Below are 16,250 nucleotides of genomic sequence, written 5' to 3'. Positions count from 1 at the left end.
AAGGAGGATGAAGTTATTTTTCCCTAGAAGAAAATGACTGGCATTTTATAGCCCATGGATAATGGAGAAATTAATAGGAAACATGGAGATCATATGCCATATAAATCTCATCCTCCATTGAGTTTATGCTTTATAGAAATTTTCAGTTTGTGTGGTTATCTCGGAAGTTATTTTGTGGAAATAAATCCACCCTGGATAACCACACTGACCACTTCTAGGAAAGAATCAATAGTCACATAACAAGCAGGAACACCATCATCAACACACCTCTGCACTCTGAACTCCGATTTTGAATTATTTTTGAGTTCCAGACTGAAGAGGGGGAAAACTCAAGAGTCTTCACTTACTTCCCTTTAATAGGTAGTGGTAAGAAGGCTGTTAGTTCCACCGACAAAAACTCAAATTCAACCTCAATGACAGGTAGTGATCCATGTACAGATAGGGAGCTACACAGTTTGATGCAGAGAGAGCAGCAGGTCCATGCCCTGGGTTCAGGTTTTCTATGTGTACACACAGTACATAACGTTTGGGTCTTCAGAGAGTAGTCTCATTCCCCAGAGGAGAATGGATGGATCAGAGTAGTAAGAGAAACAGACAGGTCCTACAGCAACAGAGCAGCATAGCCTCAACTCCACAGTGGCAACCCTTGGGGTACCAAGGAGGATGAAAGTCTTGGGGAAGGAGTGTTTCTACCTGGGAATGAAGGATGAATCTAATCTCTTAAGAGAAGAACCACTCCTCTACCCTATGTCAGTATGTCCCACTGCACATAGGATTCTCCTGTGGTAGACAGGCTCTCCGAGGATATGCAGAAGCAAGGAATGGAAGTGGGAGATTGCTATATTAGACACTAAGCTGGGTGGCTTCATGATGGGTAAGGGGATTCCATGATAACTTGTCTATACCTTATGGGAGGGCCTTATGGGAGGCAGGCAAAGATCTCAAAAGATGGGTGAGAGTGGTGTAGAGAAGAGGGATTTAGTTAGATTGATTATAAAAGGGGGAATTCTTCTGGGACAAGATGAAAAAGTACAGAAATAGCCTGCACCTGAATAAAAAAGAAATCAGGCGTCTAGGATTGAATATTAGAGGTCAAAGTGGAACATTATACCTAGAAATTGGGGAAAAGACAATAGGTGTGGAAGAGCACTTTCTTCAGATCAGGACTATCCCAAAGACAGTATGTCTGGCTTCCACTTCCTCTGAAAAGGACAGGGAAGAAATAAACAGCATAGTTCCAAGAAACTAGAAAGGCAATTAAAAGGCAATGTGCACGTGCAACATTTTAATCCAGCAAGGACGAACAGGACTCTATACTGAGTCATCAGTGACTTGGAGAAGGAAACAAACAAAGGAGCCTAAAAGTCTGTATACAAGACTAAATTTGTCTGTATGAACTGAGTAGGCAGAGACAGCTGCACTTCAATGGAGACAACTCTAAGCTAATGCATCTACAGAAAAGTAAGACATGCCTACATGATACTCAGCTTGGAACTGACATTACACAGAGATCCTGAGGTCATCACTAAAATTCTGTGAAACCATCAGCCCAATGTGTAGCAGCGACCAAATAAGCCAACAAGATATTGGGCACCATCAGAAAGGGTTATTCAGAATATGAGAGAGGGCATCACTTTCCTGCTATATAAAATAGAAAATTAATACATAAACCAAACTATTGTGTGCCCACATTATCAGTACAACCTGCTCACATTTTCTGTACATCTCACAATTGTTTTCCACACCTCAGGACTCCAGAATAGAGATAATGAGGGTACACAGAAGGGCAACTAAAACGATTCAGGCAACAGAGCACTTGTCTTATGATAGAGACTAAGAAAAGGTGAGAGTCTTCATTTTGGCAAAATGAGGACTGAGAACGGATAAAACTGAGATTTAGAAAATTATTAATGTAGTTGACAAGGTGAATGAAGAACTGCTGTACACCAAACCCCCAAATACTACAATTCAAGGGTGTTACACTAAAATTAGTAGAACATAAAGAGGTGCTTAAAATGCTTGTTTCTGTAGCAAATAGTGAAGTTCTGGAACTTACTGCCACAGGAATTTGTGGGTACAGACATTATTCCAAAGGGATTAGATACATTCTTGGACACCAGGTCCAGAAAAAGATATTAATGGGCAGAGAGGTGCACCCTAATCTTTCTAAACAAATAACTGGACGGCCCATTAGTGTGATCCTGTAAAGTATTTCTTATGTTCTTACATTCTCTGCTCCAGAGGAGTAAGTACTTGTTCTACTAGAGCAGCTCCAATTGATACACATCTAATTAAAATCTGAAAAACAATTCTCTGCCTGTACTCAACTCTAACAAAAATGCTCTATTTTACACCTGAAGGCTTATGTGCCAAACTATTTTTATAAAAAGATGAACTGGTCTAATAAAAAGTATTGAAGTTACCTTTGTTAACTGTCGACAGCTTTAGGGGTATACTTATAATCCCAACCAAATCTTCAGTTGGCACTAGAGATCGAAGGATTGACCTGATTCGAATAGCTTCCCCTTTTCCACTTTGAATAAGCTGTTAGAAAAAGTTTAAAAATTAAGAAATTTAGTACTGAGGGACATAAGAAAAACTTCTTCAAAATACTGATATTAATATGTTTTTTTTCAAACACTGGAAAAAAATGCTCAGAAATACCATTTACCCCAATGCTCTAATGGAGTTGCTGATTTTTAGCTTATTCTACTTTTGAATCTGTCCAATTTTGATATCATATCAATAATTTCACAATATTATAAATTCCCAATAACACAAACACTCCCCACATTGATAAGATTCCTAAAACAATCAGATAAAGTGATGAAACTGAAAATTTCTGAAAGACTCACGTTACTTACAGAACCTACAGTGCCAGGTTTTGAGCTTGCCTCTTTATACGATGGACATATGCAAACTTGTCTGGTGTATCTAGGCATATTTCTACATTTAGAAATAGATGTATCTATTTCTAGTTTTCTATTTCAACTTTTCTATGCAGTAAAAATTTCAAAAGGCATTAACAACAAGGTGACCAATTCCTTTCAACTTCTAGCAGAAATTAGGTATTCACAAACTGTGTCTCTGAAAATCTCTTCCACTAATTTTCGTAACATGAAACTACTATCTCTGGCAACAGACAGCTACATACAGCTTTACAGCTAAAAAAGTTAAGAGCTTTGGTAATTGTAAGTAGGGAAGCTACAAGCCAAATTTCTTGCTCCTAGTTGTGTTGGGATACATACTGCATTTTCAGATGGATTTATGCTACTGAAGAATTTTAAACAGACAAGCAAAAGTCATTCTAACCAAGTCTTGCATGTAGCTATTACAGCTGGCATTACAGTCAAAACAGTTATTTTACATATTTTTCCATGTATTCATGTGGTGTAGATACCATATTTCATCCGTGCACACAAAAGCAGCTTAGGAAAATGATTTTTATGGCTTTCTAGAGAACAGTAAAGGGCCAGTTTCAGAAATTTCATTGGTAACATAAGTGAGCAACACTAGTAGTTCATCTTTGCTTTGATTCCATAGTCATATAAAAATCCTCATAATTTTAGGTAAATAAAAAGCATAAGGAATCAAAAGACTATTATTATTTATAAACAGCTTGCAGGGAACAAATCTGCCTAGATACAGTGAGAAATGCAGTGAAGTCCACCTTCTGAAAGGAAGAAGCCTTGGAATAGAGAACAGTTTAATTAGACACATAACAGTTCTGTTTACAAATCTACGTTTTCCGGGCAAGTGACAAAATTAACTTACATGCATTTCTGGTGCACAGCGTCCAAGTAAATCTATAAGAGCTGAGTAAAACGACATGATTGCATTGCCCATGTGCACAATCTCCTCCTCCTCCTCCTCCTCCTCACTAAAAGGTAAACAATACCAGTGAGCATTTTTGCTAAATGTAAGCTTATAGCTCCTTTCTGGAGCTAGATCCATGTTCCAGAGACTATTAATCAGATATACCAATTTCCTCTGGCTCTGGATTACAGGGATTTTATCCCTAGAGTAAGCACGCAATTGAACAGTAATAACTGACTTCACATAAGCCTTCTATCTTCCTCTTTCACTTTACCTTAGCTTCATTCCACAACAGCCTTCTCCTTTTTTTTTGTCCTTCAGGCTTCTGTTCTGCAACTCTTACTCCTCTTTTATCTAGCTAGTGCTTTATGAATTCCATATGAAAACTGCCTGTGGGCGCGAATCTCTAATGCTCTGTTTGTATAATGCCTTACACAACAGGGCCTATTATCCACGTATTGTGAGCATGATTAAACCAGCTATTAAATCATCATTTGCCAAACAAGCATTCGTATTTACTTACCCTTCTCTTTTATATGCCTGGGAGGGGAGGTCACGAGTAGGATTCTCTGAGATCCTAATAGCTTCCTGCATAGCTGCCAGCAAACCATTTCCTCCTTCTCCCCTAAGGTCTGGTCCGAAGCACTCCGGACGTCGAATAAGGAGCTTGACAACAACACTTGCATTTTCCTCAACACTTTCACCTAAGGACCAAAAGGTACTATACATACTTTCTCCTGAAAGATATTCTTAAGTCAGAAGACAACTGCATTTTCCTGTAAATTTTACAAAATAGGAAACAAATCCTCATCCTTATTTTTGAAAACAAAAATGGATCAAGCTGGCAGCATTGGATGTGCTTTATCAAAAATATACTGAGGTTTAAAAGTGACAATGTAGACTTGCCTTGCAAAAGTTTTATTACACTCAATCTATAAAGGTTCACTTTAGAAGGTTAACTTGCTTTTTATGGCAAAGACTACCTTCTCTGGTATAAAGGCTAATATTCCCAAGAGACAAGAAGTCTGCTATTGGGTGGGAAGGAAGTTTTGACGCCAGCCAACTCGCCCCAGCCTCTCACTCTCTCCCCTCTCCTGTGGACAGGGAGGAAACAGAAGGAAGGTGTGACACCTCATGGATCGAGACAGCAACCGTCTAAAAGCAAAAGCTATGCATGCAAGCAAAGCAAAAAGACAATTCATTCACTGCTTCCCAGGCAGCTGTCAGCCAGTTTCTAGAAATCAGGGCCTCAACATGCGTAATGGTTGTTTGGGAAGACAAGTGCCATAACCATGAACGTTCCCCTTTTCCTCTTCCTTTCCCTGAGCTTTTATTGCTGAGCACAATGCCATGGTATGGAATATACCTGTGGTCATTCTGGATCAGCTGTCCCCTCCCAACCTCTTGCCCACCCTGAACCTACTCACTGGGGCTGGGGAAGGAGGAGAAGGGGCAGAGTAGTTAAAAAAAAAAAAGAAAAAAAAAGAGAAAGCCTTCATGCTGCACAAGCACTGCTCAGCAACAGTCAAAACATCGGAATGTTATCAATGCTGTTGTAGCCATAAATGAAAAGCACAGCACTGTATGGGTTGCTATGAAGAAAGTTAACTCCATCCCAGCCAGACCTAGTACATGGCATGAGCGTGATTTGATTTTTAATGGGACAACTGAAGCAAGGAATGTAGCTTAACATTATGTCCTTAGAACTTCATTGGTGGAAAACTCATCTCAGAGTTTAATCTTCTCAATATGACTGAAGAATAACAAATTGTATTTTAGGTTAAATACACCTAGAGTAAAATCTCCTGATTCTTTCTAATGCATGTTTAAATATTCGTTAAATCTTCTGCTTGCTATTTAAAGCCTGAAATTGAGTAATTAATCTTTTCTATATATAAAAAGCACATTAAAATCAGTTTTAAAGGTCATGGCTTGCCCAAAACAACCCCATTTATAACAGCATTGTGTGAAAAAATGTATGTATATTTGAAAAGGGAAAAGAGTGGATTTAACTATTGTATAAATTTATATAAATGAACTCTTTGTATGTAACTAACTTCTAGTAAGTAACTGCTTTGTGGACTGCAATTAGTGGCACATGGAAGCATGATAGGAATACTAATTGTGTCAAAAGCTCAGCTTATGGTTAAATGCAACAGTTTAGAAATTCACAGTGGCTACCTTATAAGAATACTGATAATCTGTAGGAACATATGAAATTAGTAAGACATATACGAATAAAACAAATTACAGAAAAATAAATAGTTCACAGTCACAAAATTATGATGTCAGTAGGTTGCATCATCAGTATCTATATATTACATGCAAGCTACAACACTAAACCAGTACAGAAACGCAAGTAGCAAGCTTATATTAAACTGAATGTTGCAGCTTTAGCAGCCACCAAAAAAAGTAGGGTTATAAACTGTGGTTTAGCTGAGAGCAGCAGTGGTGCTACCAGGAAGCCACAGTCAACAGAAGGCAATGGTAAGTGGGATAACTGGGACTGACTGGGTCTAGAAGGAGCAGCTAAGCACTTTAAACATGTCAGTATTGTATTTTTCCCCACTTAAAACACCAGTATGATCTTGATATGGAACATAGGATGAGAAGAAATGGCCTCAAGTTGCACCAGGGGAGGTTTAGATTGGATACTAGGAAAAATTTCTTCACTGAAAGGGTGGTCAAGCATCGGAACAGGCTGCCAAGGGAAGTGGTGGAGTCACCATCCCTGGAAGTATTTAAAAGAGGTGTAGATGTGGTGCTTAGGGACATGGTTTAGTGGTGGACTTGGCAGTGTTAGGTTTATGGTCAGGCTCGATGATCTTAGGGCTCTTTTCCAACCTAAATGACTCTGTGATTCTATACCTAATGACTGACTTTGCACAGATTCAGTCTTTTTTTTTTTTTTCTTTTCATTTACCTTATTTTCATACTGCAGGGGAAAAGCACAATTTTGTGGCTCATTTCCAATACAGTTTAGATCTAGATGTTAAAAATTTATCTTAATTTGGTAGTTTTTGACACACCAGTGATAGCTTTGCAAGGAGTGCAATTTAGAGTAAAAGGAACCACATTTCAGCAAAAGACCCTTGCAGGTAGTTTACATTTAGAACATGCAGGAAAGAAACTTAAGCACAGACATCAAATTAATCTTTAATGTTGCTCTACATGAAGCCAATAAAACTTTATCAAGAATTAATTAGTCTACATTTTCAATTTCTTGTACACTGCATTTGGCACTAGAATCTTATTCCGACCTTCTCTGTATATATATTTCTTTTCCATATCCCTTCTGATGGGATACCAAACTGCTGAAAGTAGCTTTAAAATCTCGCAGCCTCCTCTAATTTAACTCACAGGCCAAGTTAATAAAGAATTTTGCTTGAAGAAAGAAGTTTTGCTTATTCCAAGGATTCATTGGCCAGAAACAAAATTCATTCATGTGTTTATAAGTGTGTGCTTGTTGCTTTTATCTAAACAACCCAAATATTTTACTAATTTAAATTTCTAATTGTCTTCTCAAGCAGAGAACACAGCGAAATTAGTAATCTGATTTTCCAAAGTGCTGTCTCCAAAACTGTCATAATGAGAAGGTTCAAAACCAAAACCTAACTGTTTTTCAGATAAAAGGCAGCTGGAACAATTGAAGGGAAAACTTAATTCTACTGACTAGCAGTCCATCCAGCACAGTTTACTCTTCATACTAAATGAACTATCACAAGTAATATCAAAGTTATCTTCACCTAATTATACAGAGTACTGTTAACACTTATTTATAAAATCAACAATAAAACCCACATACTTTATTAACTCAATAACTACTCCACTTTATTAATTCAATGACTACTACAACCTACTGTTGCAGGTATTACTTGATAATTTCAGACAAATAGTATGTGAATAGAAAAGTCAAAATCTAAAAATGAGACCGTTTAAAATTATTTCCCTTCTGGCTGTCCCTAGCTGCCCTTTTTAAACACTTTCCATATTGCAAAATGGCTTATTACAAATTTCCAAATCTCCCAGTGGTTTAGTGGCCAAGAAAGGTCTAAAATCAGTGCTGACTGGTTCTGTTTATAACCAGCATATGTGGTATAAGTAAATACCACCATTTACTTACTGAAAGAATTCCTAACATCATTTGCTACCTTAACAGGTTACTCAAATTATGCAAGTTGCACAAAGAGTAAGGAAAAAATGCAACTATGAAGATTTAAAAAACTAAAATAAACAGCATATACCAATAATCTTGTGTTTGTAATGGAACAGTATGCATTAACCTCTCTTCATCCATTAACACATTTTTATGGTTAGAAAAGCAAATTTAAAGGAAACCTTCTGATGGAATTTGGATGCCAAGAAATTATACTTACTATTAACAAAAACTGCAAATCTTAAGAATGACAGGTAACGTTCACCCTCTATTGGATTCCATCCAATGTCTGGATATCCTTTAGCAAGCAATACTGGACAACTCTGCAGGCCACAACCTGCCAGGTAGGTAACAACCTACAATACAGAAGCAATCATTTATTCATGTGTTTAGAAATAAATTTCTAAAAATAAGTATGAAACAAAATGAACAGAGCAATTTTTTTTTAATAATAAGGTTTTTATATACTAGGTGTTTCACCTGAGAAAATACCAACATAGTTCATTATTGCATCAGTCTTCGTTTCTTGTTCATTCTTTTGAGGATGATGACAAAAGTCAACCATTATTTATTTATGAAGTTACCTAATTATATGATGACACAACAATACAACAACAAATTAACGTGTAATGTGAAAAGTAGAATAAAATATTGTGGACTTCAGATTTTTTTTTTTACAGTACATAAGCAATAGTTAAAATAGTATTTAACAACTTCAAAAATCACAACAATAACCATGTATGGTTAATTTGCTATAATAGCAAAATAAATATTGCATCAAAAGTTTATTTACTGTAATTCTGATTTTTATAGATATGCAAACAATTACATTTTTCAGGTGACTGATAAATATCAGTGAACAGTTTTAAGAGTCTGAAACCAGAAAGGTTAAAACTTTTGGTAATACATAAATTGCTAACACAGCATTTCTTATCAAAAGAAGTATCTTTAAGAAAAATCTTTGAGAAGTTATGACAAATTTCATTAATTATAGTAAACTGAATTTCTGAAACATGTACAGAATGATTTCCCATTCATTTAAAAGGAAATTTGCAGGTGACTGAACAAACGTGGTTTTGTTTTTATTTAAAATACAGAAAGGATAACATATGAACATGATTATAGTACTTAAATGTATTCTGAAATAGGTAATGAACCTCAAGAACCTTTCATGAACCTGTAGAAAGAGATACAAATTATAATTTCTTACAATGGAAGGCAGCCAAAAATGTGTGGCAAAAGGGAGATAGGTTTTTCTATTTGGAAAAGGGAGATATGTTATTCTACTTAAACACCCTATAGCAATTCCACCATCAATGAGATCACATTTAGTCATCATCTAATGCCCTAAGACAGAAACTAGTTATGAATTCAGGAAGAAGAATTATACTTCTGCTAATACAGTACACAAGTCGCCTCCAGAAGGCTGCAACAGAGGAAAAATGGGCTGATGTGAAAAATTTGCTTATTACAGTATGCAGTAAGGAAGTTACGCAGTGCACTCGGTGGGAAAAGTATGCAATTCCTAATAGGACTTGGTAGTTTTCTAGTATCCATTTGGAAGATATGAGTGAATACACACTTCTGGGAGTCTAGAGATGCAGGTTGTACAGAATGTGAGAAAACCAGTAGAATAAATCTCTTCTCTATCTCTTTTCAGATTTTATAATGCTACCACCAAAACCCATAATTTTAATCTATTCAGTTTACTACAGTATGTCATCAGGCCGTGGCATACGTTTCTTGTGCAATCCTCTACCTTCCACACATTCACACATTTGCAGTAAAAAGAGATCAAATTTGCAATGGCAAAAGTTCAAAAGTTAAGTTGCCTACTTGCAATTTATTTGCTTTGAACACAGGCTTTATGGTACAAACATTTGTCACGCAGAAACGCTGTATCATTCTGTGAGTAGTGTATGTATGCCACATTCATCGAACTGCTGGCTATACACTATTTGTTTTTTCTTGTTATTCAATATATTTATTTACTGAATAACATCCACATACTGCACTAGATAAAATTATCGACTCACCAAAGTTCATGTAATACAGCCAATACATTACCATTCTTACAGCTAAAATGATTGATGAATATGGGAAGCCCAGTCCAAGACACATACAGCCTGATTTTTCAGCATAAAATACTGTGTATGTTGCAGTTGATACCTGTTACTATTTGAACATTCAGCACTTGTACAGTGCCAAGTATTCCAAGGTAAGCAATCAGTAAATAAGGAACATGCAGCTAATGGTCAACAGTGAGATTCAGTTTAAGTGACTTAACTTACAGGACTTTCCATGAAAATATGAGACCATCACTGGTAGCGTTTACTACCAGTCACTAGTGGTGTACCCCAAGGGTCAATACTGGGGCCAATACTGTTTAATATCTTTATTAATGACAGGACAGAGTGTACTCTCAGCAACTTGGCAGGTGATACAGAATTGATAATTGCTCTCAACGCTACCTTTATCTAATTAGTATAGTTCCATGCTCTCTCACACCCTTCCCTTCATATTCTTGTCTCTGTCTTCTCCTACCTATCCCCATCATACGTCCATTTATTTCCATTTCCCAACTTTTTCTCTCCCAAGCATGTGTTGATCACAAACACCCCCACAACTGGTTCTACTCTCATCACAGGATTCTCCCATACTGCACAAAGGCTTTCCCTGTGCCAAGCTATCATTTAAGTGCTTAAGTTCTCCTCCATTGGTTAAACCACGACATCCATTTATATTAAACCCTGACTTCTGTTTTCTGTTTGCCAGCACTGTGCTAGCACATATCACTTCCTTTCCCCGCTATCCTCCTCTTCCAACGGTGCATCCGTCTTTCATCTCTTAATCTGTTTTCCTTCCTGGATAGACAAAGAACTTTCATGCCATTTTTTATATCCTTTTACCCACCGTTTCTAGTTCATCCTGCCTGTCCTCACATTTCCCTTTAATCCTAACCATTGCTAATGACCCGAGTCCTGGATTCAGTTTACTAATGCAACTAACCTTAAAATCCTGTTCCAACTTCCCTTCTTCAAATACCTGCCCTTTGTCTTAGCTCTTCCCTCCATTCCCATCAGTCTCTATGACTTAAGCCAAGAGACTTGCTTCCTTTCTTCACATTCTCCTCTTAATTCTAATTTGCTCCTCCTCAAATCATGTTTTTTGATACGCCTTTCTCCTGTTTCATGTCTTTTTCTCGTCATGCTTTCTACCTGATAACAATAGCAAAAGGATGCAGAAGATAGAAATAAATCTCTTTTGCTGTGATTCCCACTAACCATAAAGCGAAATCAGGGAAAATACTGGTCAGTCAATCTTACCTTGAGACAGCACATACCTTGAATGGTATTTCTGAGGAGATCATACCCCAAAATTACTATAATCATACCTGTCCTTTTCCCTTCTAGTACAAGTACACTATTTAATAAACAGGTAATAGGTCAGTGATCACTTACCTTATCAAGATCTGGCTCCTCCAATGCTAGTGCAAGCTCATTGTTGTCCATCACAGAAGCTGCTGCAACATCTAGTGGTGTCGAACCTCTCATTGAAGGAAATGCTGCAGAAAAAAGTTAATATACAGTAATTAAATACAGTTCGCAGTAATCACAATCATGCAGCAGAGGGCAGCAATCACACTGGAATCTAGAACATAACTATATTCATAGTACATTGTATGGCTGTTCTTCACTCAAGAACACAGTTAACTGTTTTGAATAATGTTAAAATAAATGCCAAAATTTTTTTCTGACTTGAGATCCATATCTATAAATACACTCAACCACATTGGTTTTAAATACAGATGAAGAAATCAGTATTAACAACATAGCAAATCAGAGGAGTATTATACTATCTTTAGCAGAGCAATGTTAACTACATAATTCTGCACAACCCTATTAATTCAAGATTTTAAAATATGCCTATATTGAGCTAAAAGAGACATTTTCAAGCGTCAGTTACCTGTTTTCCTTCTTTTAGTCTTATGCCTGTGTTTAATATGGGCAAATGCAGGCATTGAAACGGTCACCATGAACAGCTAAAGCACTGTGAAATCACTCAGTATCTTGCATTGCTATAGCTTATTAATATAGCCAGCTATCTAGACAAGACAACTTTCCTTGCATTACAAAATCTAATGCACACACATTAAAAAAAAAATGCATTCAGTGTTCCAAAGGAAAAATAGGAAATTCACATCAGTGGCCTAAACTTTAGAGGGATGGGAAATGAAACCAGATGAAACAGGCAAACACCATAAAGGGTTAATTTAATGTTAGCTTTCCAATCACAACTATTTTGAATGGAAAAAATGTCAAACTGTATGGATTTAATCCTGAACTTTTCAAGGTATTTAAAAACACAGATTTAGACTGTTATGTTTCTAATACAATTCACAGGCACATAAGGATGAAAGTAAAATAAATAAATAAAAAAAGTTAGAGGTGAAACCACAAAGTGGTTTATATTTGAGAGAGGCTTCATCACACGCTTCAGCTTGCTATACAAATTAGATACTAGTCTTGTGATATCACAGTTCCTCCTGGTCTTGTTTTTAGCTGTGACAGCTACATGACGTACCCAGTCCAACACTGCTGTTTTCCAATAAGTAACTAAGATGCTCAAACATGGCCTTTTGGTTTTGACGACTAATTCGACAGAAGTAGCACAGGAATCGACAACAGCTTGCCACCATCTTAGGAAAAACGATCTGCTGAAGAAGAAAGTTGACAAAGCAGTGAAATATGTTAATTACCAATCTGTTCCAATTCTTCTTCCTGCAATCCTAACAAGGAAAGTAGAGTGAAGTTACCAAGGCGATAGTTGCTTTGCTTCTAACTTAAGAAAGGACACACATTTCCTTTTAACTTTTGTATTCATTAGGCGATTAGGTTTAAAATGTTGAACATTTTGCAGAGGACTACAGGTGACATATTGGGGAAAAAAACGGAGAAATAACTCTCATTAAAGCAATTTGCAGACTAGTAAATGCAGTTTTACAAAAACTCTTGTCTTAGCAGCATTACGATAACAAGCTCAACTCCCAGTATTAGGTCATAGCAGAATAAAGAATATTTAAGAACTTTAGTTTATCCTACCATATTACAGTAAGAATATACAGTCTTCATATAAAACATTTCTACAAGACTCCTATATTGTTCAATGCATAGGCCTGATAAAACAAAACATTAAATTGCATTAACTATCCAATGCTTTTAAAACCAAAACCAAATGAACCCCCCCAACCCTTTACTTGCTGCACATTATGTGCACAGATTTCTCCTCTAAAAATAAAATAATATTATCTGTAGCACTCATGAAAGAATTTTTCACAAGTTGCAATTAGTCATAACATCTTCTGAGATGAACAAGTTATGTCATTCTCACATTTTACTGAAGGAGCTGAAAGAACAAGATGAAAAATCATGGGATAGATTTTGATGCCTGTTTAAAGACTTTTCCATCTGATTTATTACATTTACCATTATACAGCACTTTTTTGAAAGCATCAGTTCCAGTTGCAGATCTATTTCCTATGGGTACTCACAAAATTAATGAGAAAATTCATTACCATCAAGAAGAATTCTTTTTTAAATAATCTAACTAGCACCATTTAGGCACAAGCAGGAATATATTCTATATGTTCTATATATATTCTATAATATTCAAGGTGATATCCGAGCATTTTGATCACAATATCATGGTTTTTTCCTATGACATCCTGCCTCCTTCACTTCATACCTTTCAACTATAAATAATACTGCTTACACTTTATTATAATAAAGTCTAATAAATGTTGCTTTCTTTACAAAACAACTTTAATTCATTCTGAGAAATGCAACCATTTTACCTAAGGAGACAACAATCTTGCAAAAAAAGTGATTATGTAATTAAAAGCTGTATGATATGTATTATATTTTCAAGGTATCAGCTGCACTTTCTAACTTCCAGAGACTGGGCTAACTGCAATTCTACTTCGGGACAGTTTTTTTGCTAATATATATGGCTCATTTGTCTATTTCGGTTATGAAGGGGCTATTATGTACAAGCAGCATCATATATGATTTCTGTTCTTAAATGTCGTACAGATGAAAATGAATAAAAAACATTCATTCATTCATGAAAACATTCAAGAAAGCTTCCATCTCCCAAATTTACACGTATTTTAACACAATGTGTGACATAACTTTGTTTAGAAAATTACACTAAACAGCAATACTGTTAAAATTTGTCATTTTAGAAATTCCTCATTATTAACAGGAATACATATGAATATGGAATTCTAAAACTTTCAATCAGTAAGAAACAATTTTGAAGTAAAACAATTCAATTCTGACTGCCCAAAAAGGTGTTACTCAGGATTCTCTGAAAATGAGTGAACAACCAACACCAGAAACCAACATGACATTAAGACTCCGAAATTGTAAGATCTAAAGACACAGTCTTTAAAATAACTATCTTAGTCATTAAGATACACACTTAAACCTAGCTATGATGGAAACTATGATGGAAATGCTGAAAGCTTGCCCAAGTATTTTCTGGGATATACATTTCACCAATGAAGTACTTTTCCAGGGTTTTGTTAGCCAGTACTAGCAAAACACTTGTAAAGTACTGAGATACCTTCAGCCACACCATATTCCACAGATCTCCTCATCTATTTCTGACTCATTTATTAATGGCACAGCTGGAAAGAAGCCTGGCATAAATCCTCTTCAGTTTGAACTGACAAGTTTTTACCTTCTCACCATTCCTTCACTTCAGAGAAGTGTGAGCTGTTAACAGTCTCACTTTATGTCTCAATACAGCCTCATGATAAAAATCACTTAATCCAAGAAACTAGAGACCTATCTTAAACCATCTGCTGCCACAACCTAGGAAAATGTCCAGTCCCTAAACCAGAGACTACACTGCATGGTTGCTCATTCCATCTCATGAAGCTGTAACGCTGAAGCTGGAAAGAGAAAACAAAAGGGAACATACTAACAATCTCGCCGTGAGGAACTTGCATGAGAGCAGGAAAAGCAGTGTTCTAGTGCTTGATGCCACCTGTATGTAAGTGACTCACTGGACAAACCCACAAAGAATTTCAAATGAATATATAAAACCACAGTTGACTCACTGTTTCTGGCCCTACTCTTTATTATTCAGAATACCACCTTATGTGGCAGAGTGAGAGATCCACAGTATGCATGAACATACACCTTTTCCAGATTACAGCCTAGTGGTTCTACTTAGGGTCAAAAACCTTTCAAGTGAGACTTCTCTACCAGATTAGAAGTTAAGCACACCAGCACGAGGTCAACAGACAATCATTTTAAAAGCAGTACTTCCTCTCCTTGAAAGATTGCAGTTCCTATGAAGGAAACTTCAGGCTGGGAATTCAGAAGCAACACTCCTCTGCCTGTACAGTTTCCTGCCCAATGGTTTGTTTTGTGAAATCTCTCCCCTGCAATATCTAAAAATCTGTGCCAATTTATGCTAATGCTAACGGTGTGCAAAACTCTTTGTTAATAAGCCTTGCTGTTATTTCATAACGTGACTGTAGCCCTGTGACTCCGTAAGAAAATTACGGGTTCTGAATCATGAGTATCTGGAAGTTTCCACACTGAAGGCGAAAATGGGGCACCAGAGTCTGGAATAGATCAAATTCCAAACACACCCTACTTCTTGTCTATACTTCTTCATAAGATTTCTACTCCTATGCCTGTTCCAGTTCAGTAGGTGAGGTTTTGGATTCCTTCTGAGATACCTAACTCTCTGCATGCATTTCATAAACACAGAGACATAAAATAGGACATTTTGAGACATAAAATAGGACATTTTGAGACATAAAATAGGACATTTTGTGTGGCCAGATGCATAAATGCTGCAACACCATGTTACCAAGTGATCTTCTAGGTCTGCATTCACCTTGAAGGATATCACAGTAATTTCTGTAAAGATTTTTGCAGATCTGTGTTACTAAAATTTCCTATGAAAGCATTTTTAATACAATTTGAAGGCCCTGTGGGGTGGTTATTGTTGGTTTGGGTTTTTTTTTCCCCCCACCTTTGACTATATATACACGTTGTGGCAAAAACAGAAGGTTGTGACACCTATAAATTAGCAAAGTATTAATCGTCTTATAATTAACTGTGGCTTGACTTGAATTCAAATGTGAGCATATTAAAACAGAATAACTAAAACCAGGATGTGAATCCTTTGTAACACTGTGGTGGAATTGCCACACACAATGTATAGGTAATTTACAGAAGTATATGAGCTACATGAC

At 36.4% G+C, this 16,250-nt stretch overlaps 1 protein-coding gene across 1 annotated transcript in view; it reads right to left on the bottom strand.

Moving 5' to 3' along the window:
• The window catches only part of RYR3 (ryanodine receptor 3), a gene marked incomplete at both ends in the record, with an annotated part of 240,011 nt that overhangs the window by 83,279 nt on the left and 140,482 nt on the right, over window positions 1–16,250 (bottom strand). The window contains 6 exons of the mRNA XM_082000511.1: window positions 2,424–2,544; window positions 3,775–3,880; window positions 4,340–4,520; window positions 8,193–8,328; window positions 11,434–11,537; window positions 12,557–12,686. Of these exons, the coding sequence (XP_081856637.1) occupies window positions 2,424–2,544; window positions 3,775–3,880; window positions 4,340–4,520; window positions 8,193–8,328; window positions 11,434–11,537; window positions 12,557–12,686 (778 nt within the window). The remainder of the gene's footprint in view (window positions 1–2,423; window positions 2,545–3,774; window positions 3,881–4,339; window positions 4,521–8,192; window positions 8,329–11,433; window positions 11,538–12,556; window positions 12,687–16,250) is intronic.

Source organism: Phaethon aethereus, assembly GCF_964289735.1.
Source record: "Phaethon aethereus genome assembly, chromosome: 5".
Classification (NCBI taxonomy): Eukaryota; Metazoa; Chordata; class Aves; order Phaethontiformes; family Phaethontidae; genus Phaethon; species Phaethon aethereus.
This window is presented reverse-complemented; position numbering and strand designations above follow the sequence as displayed.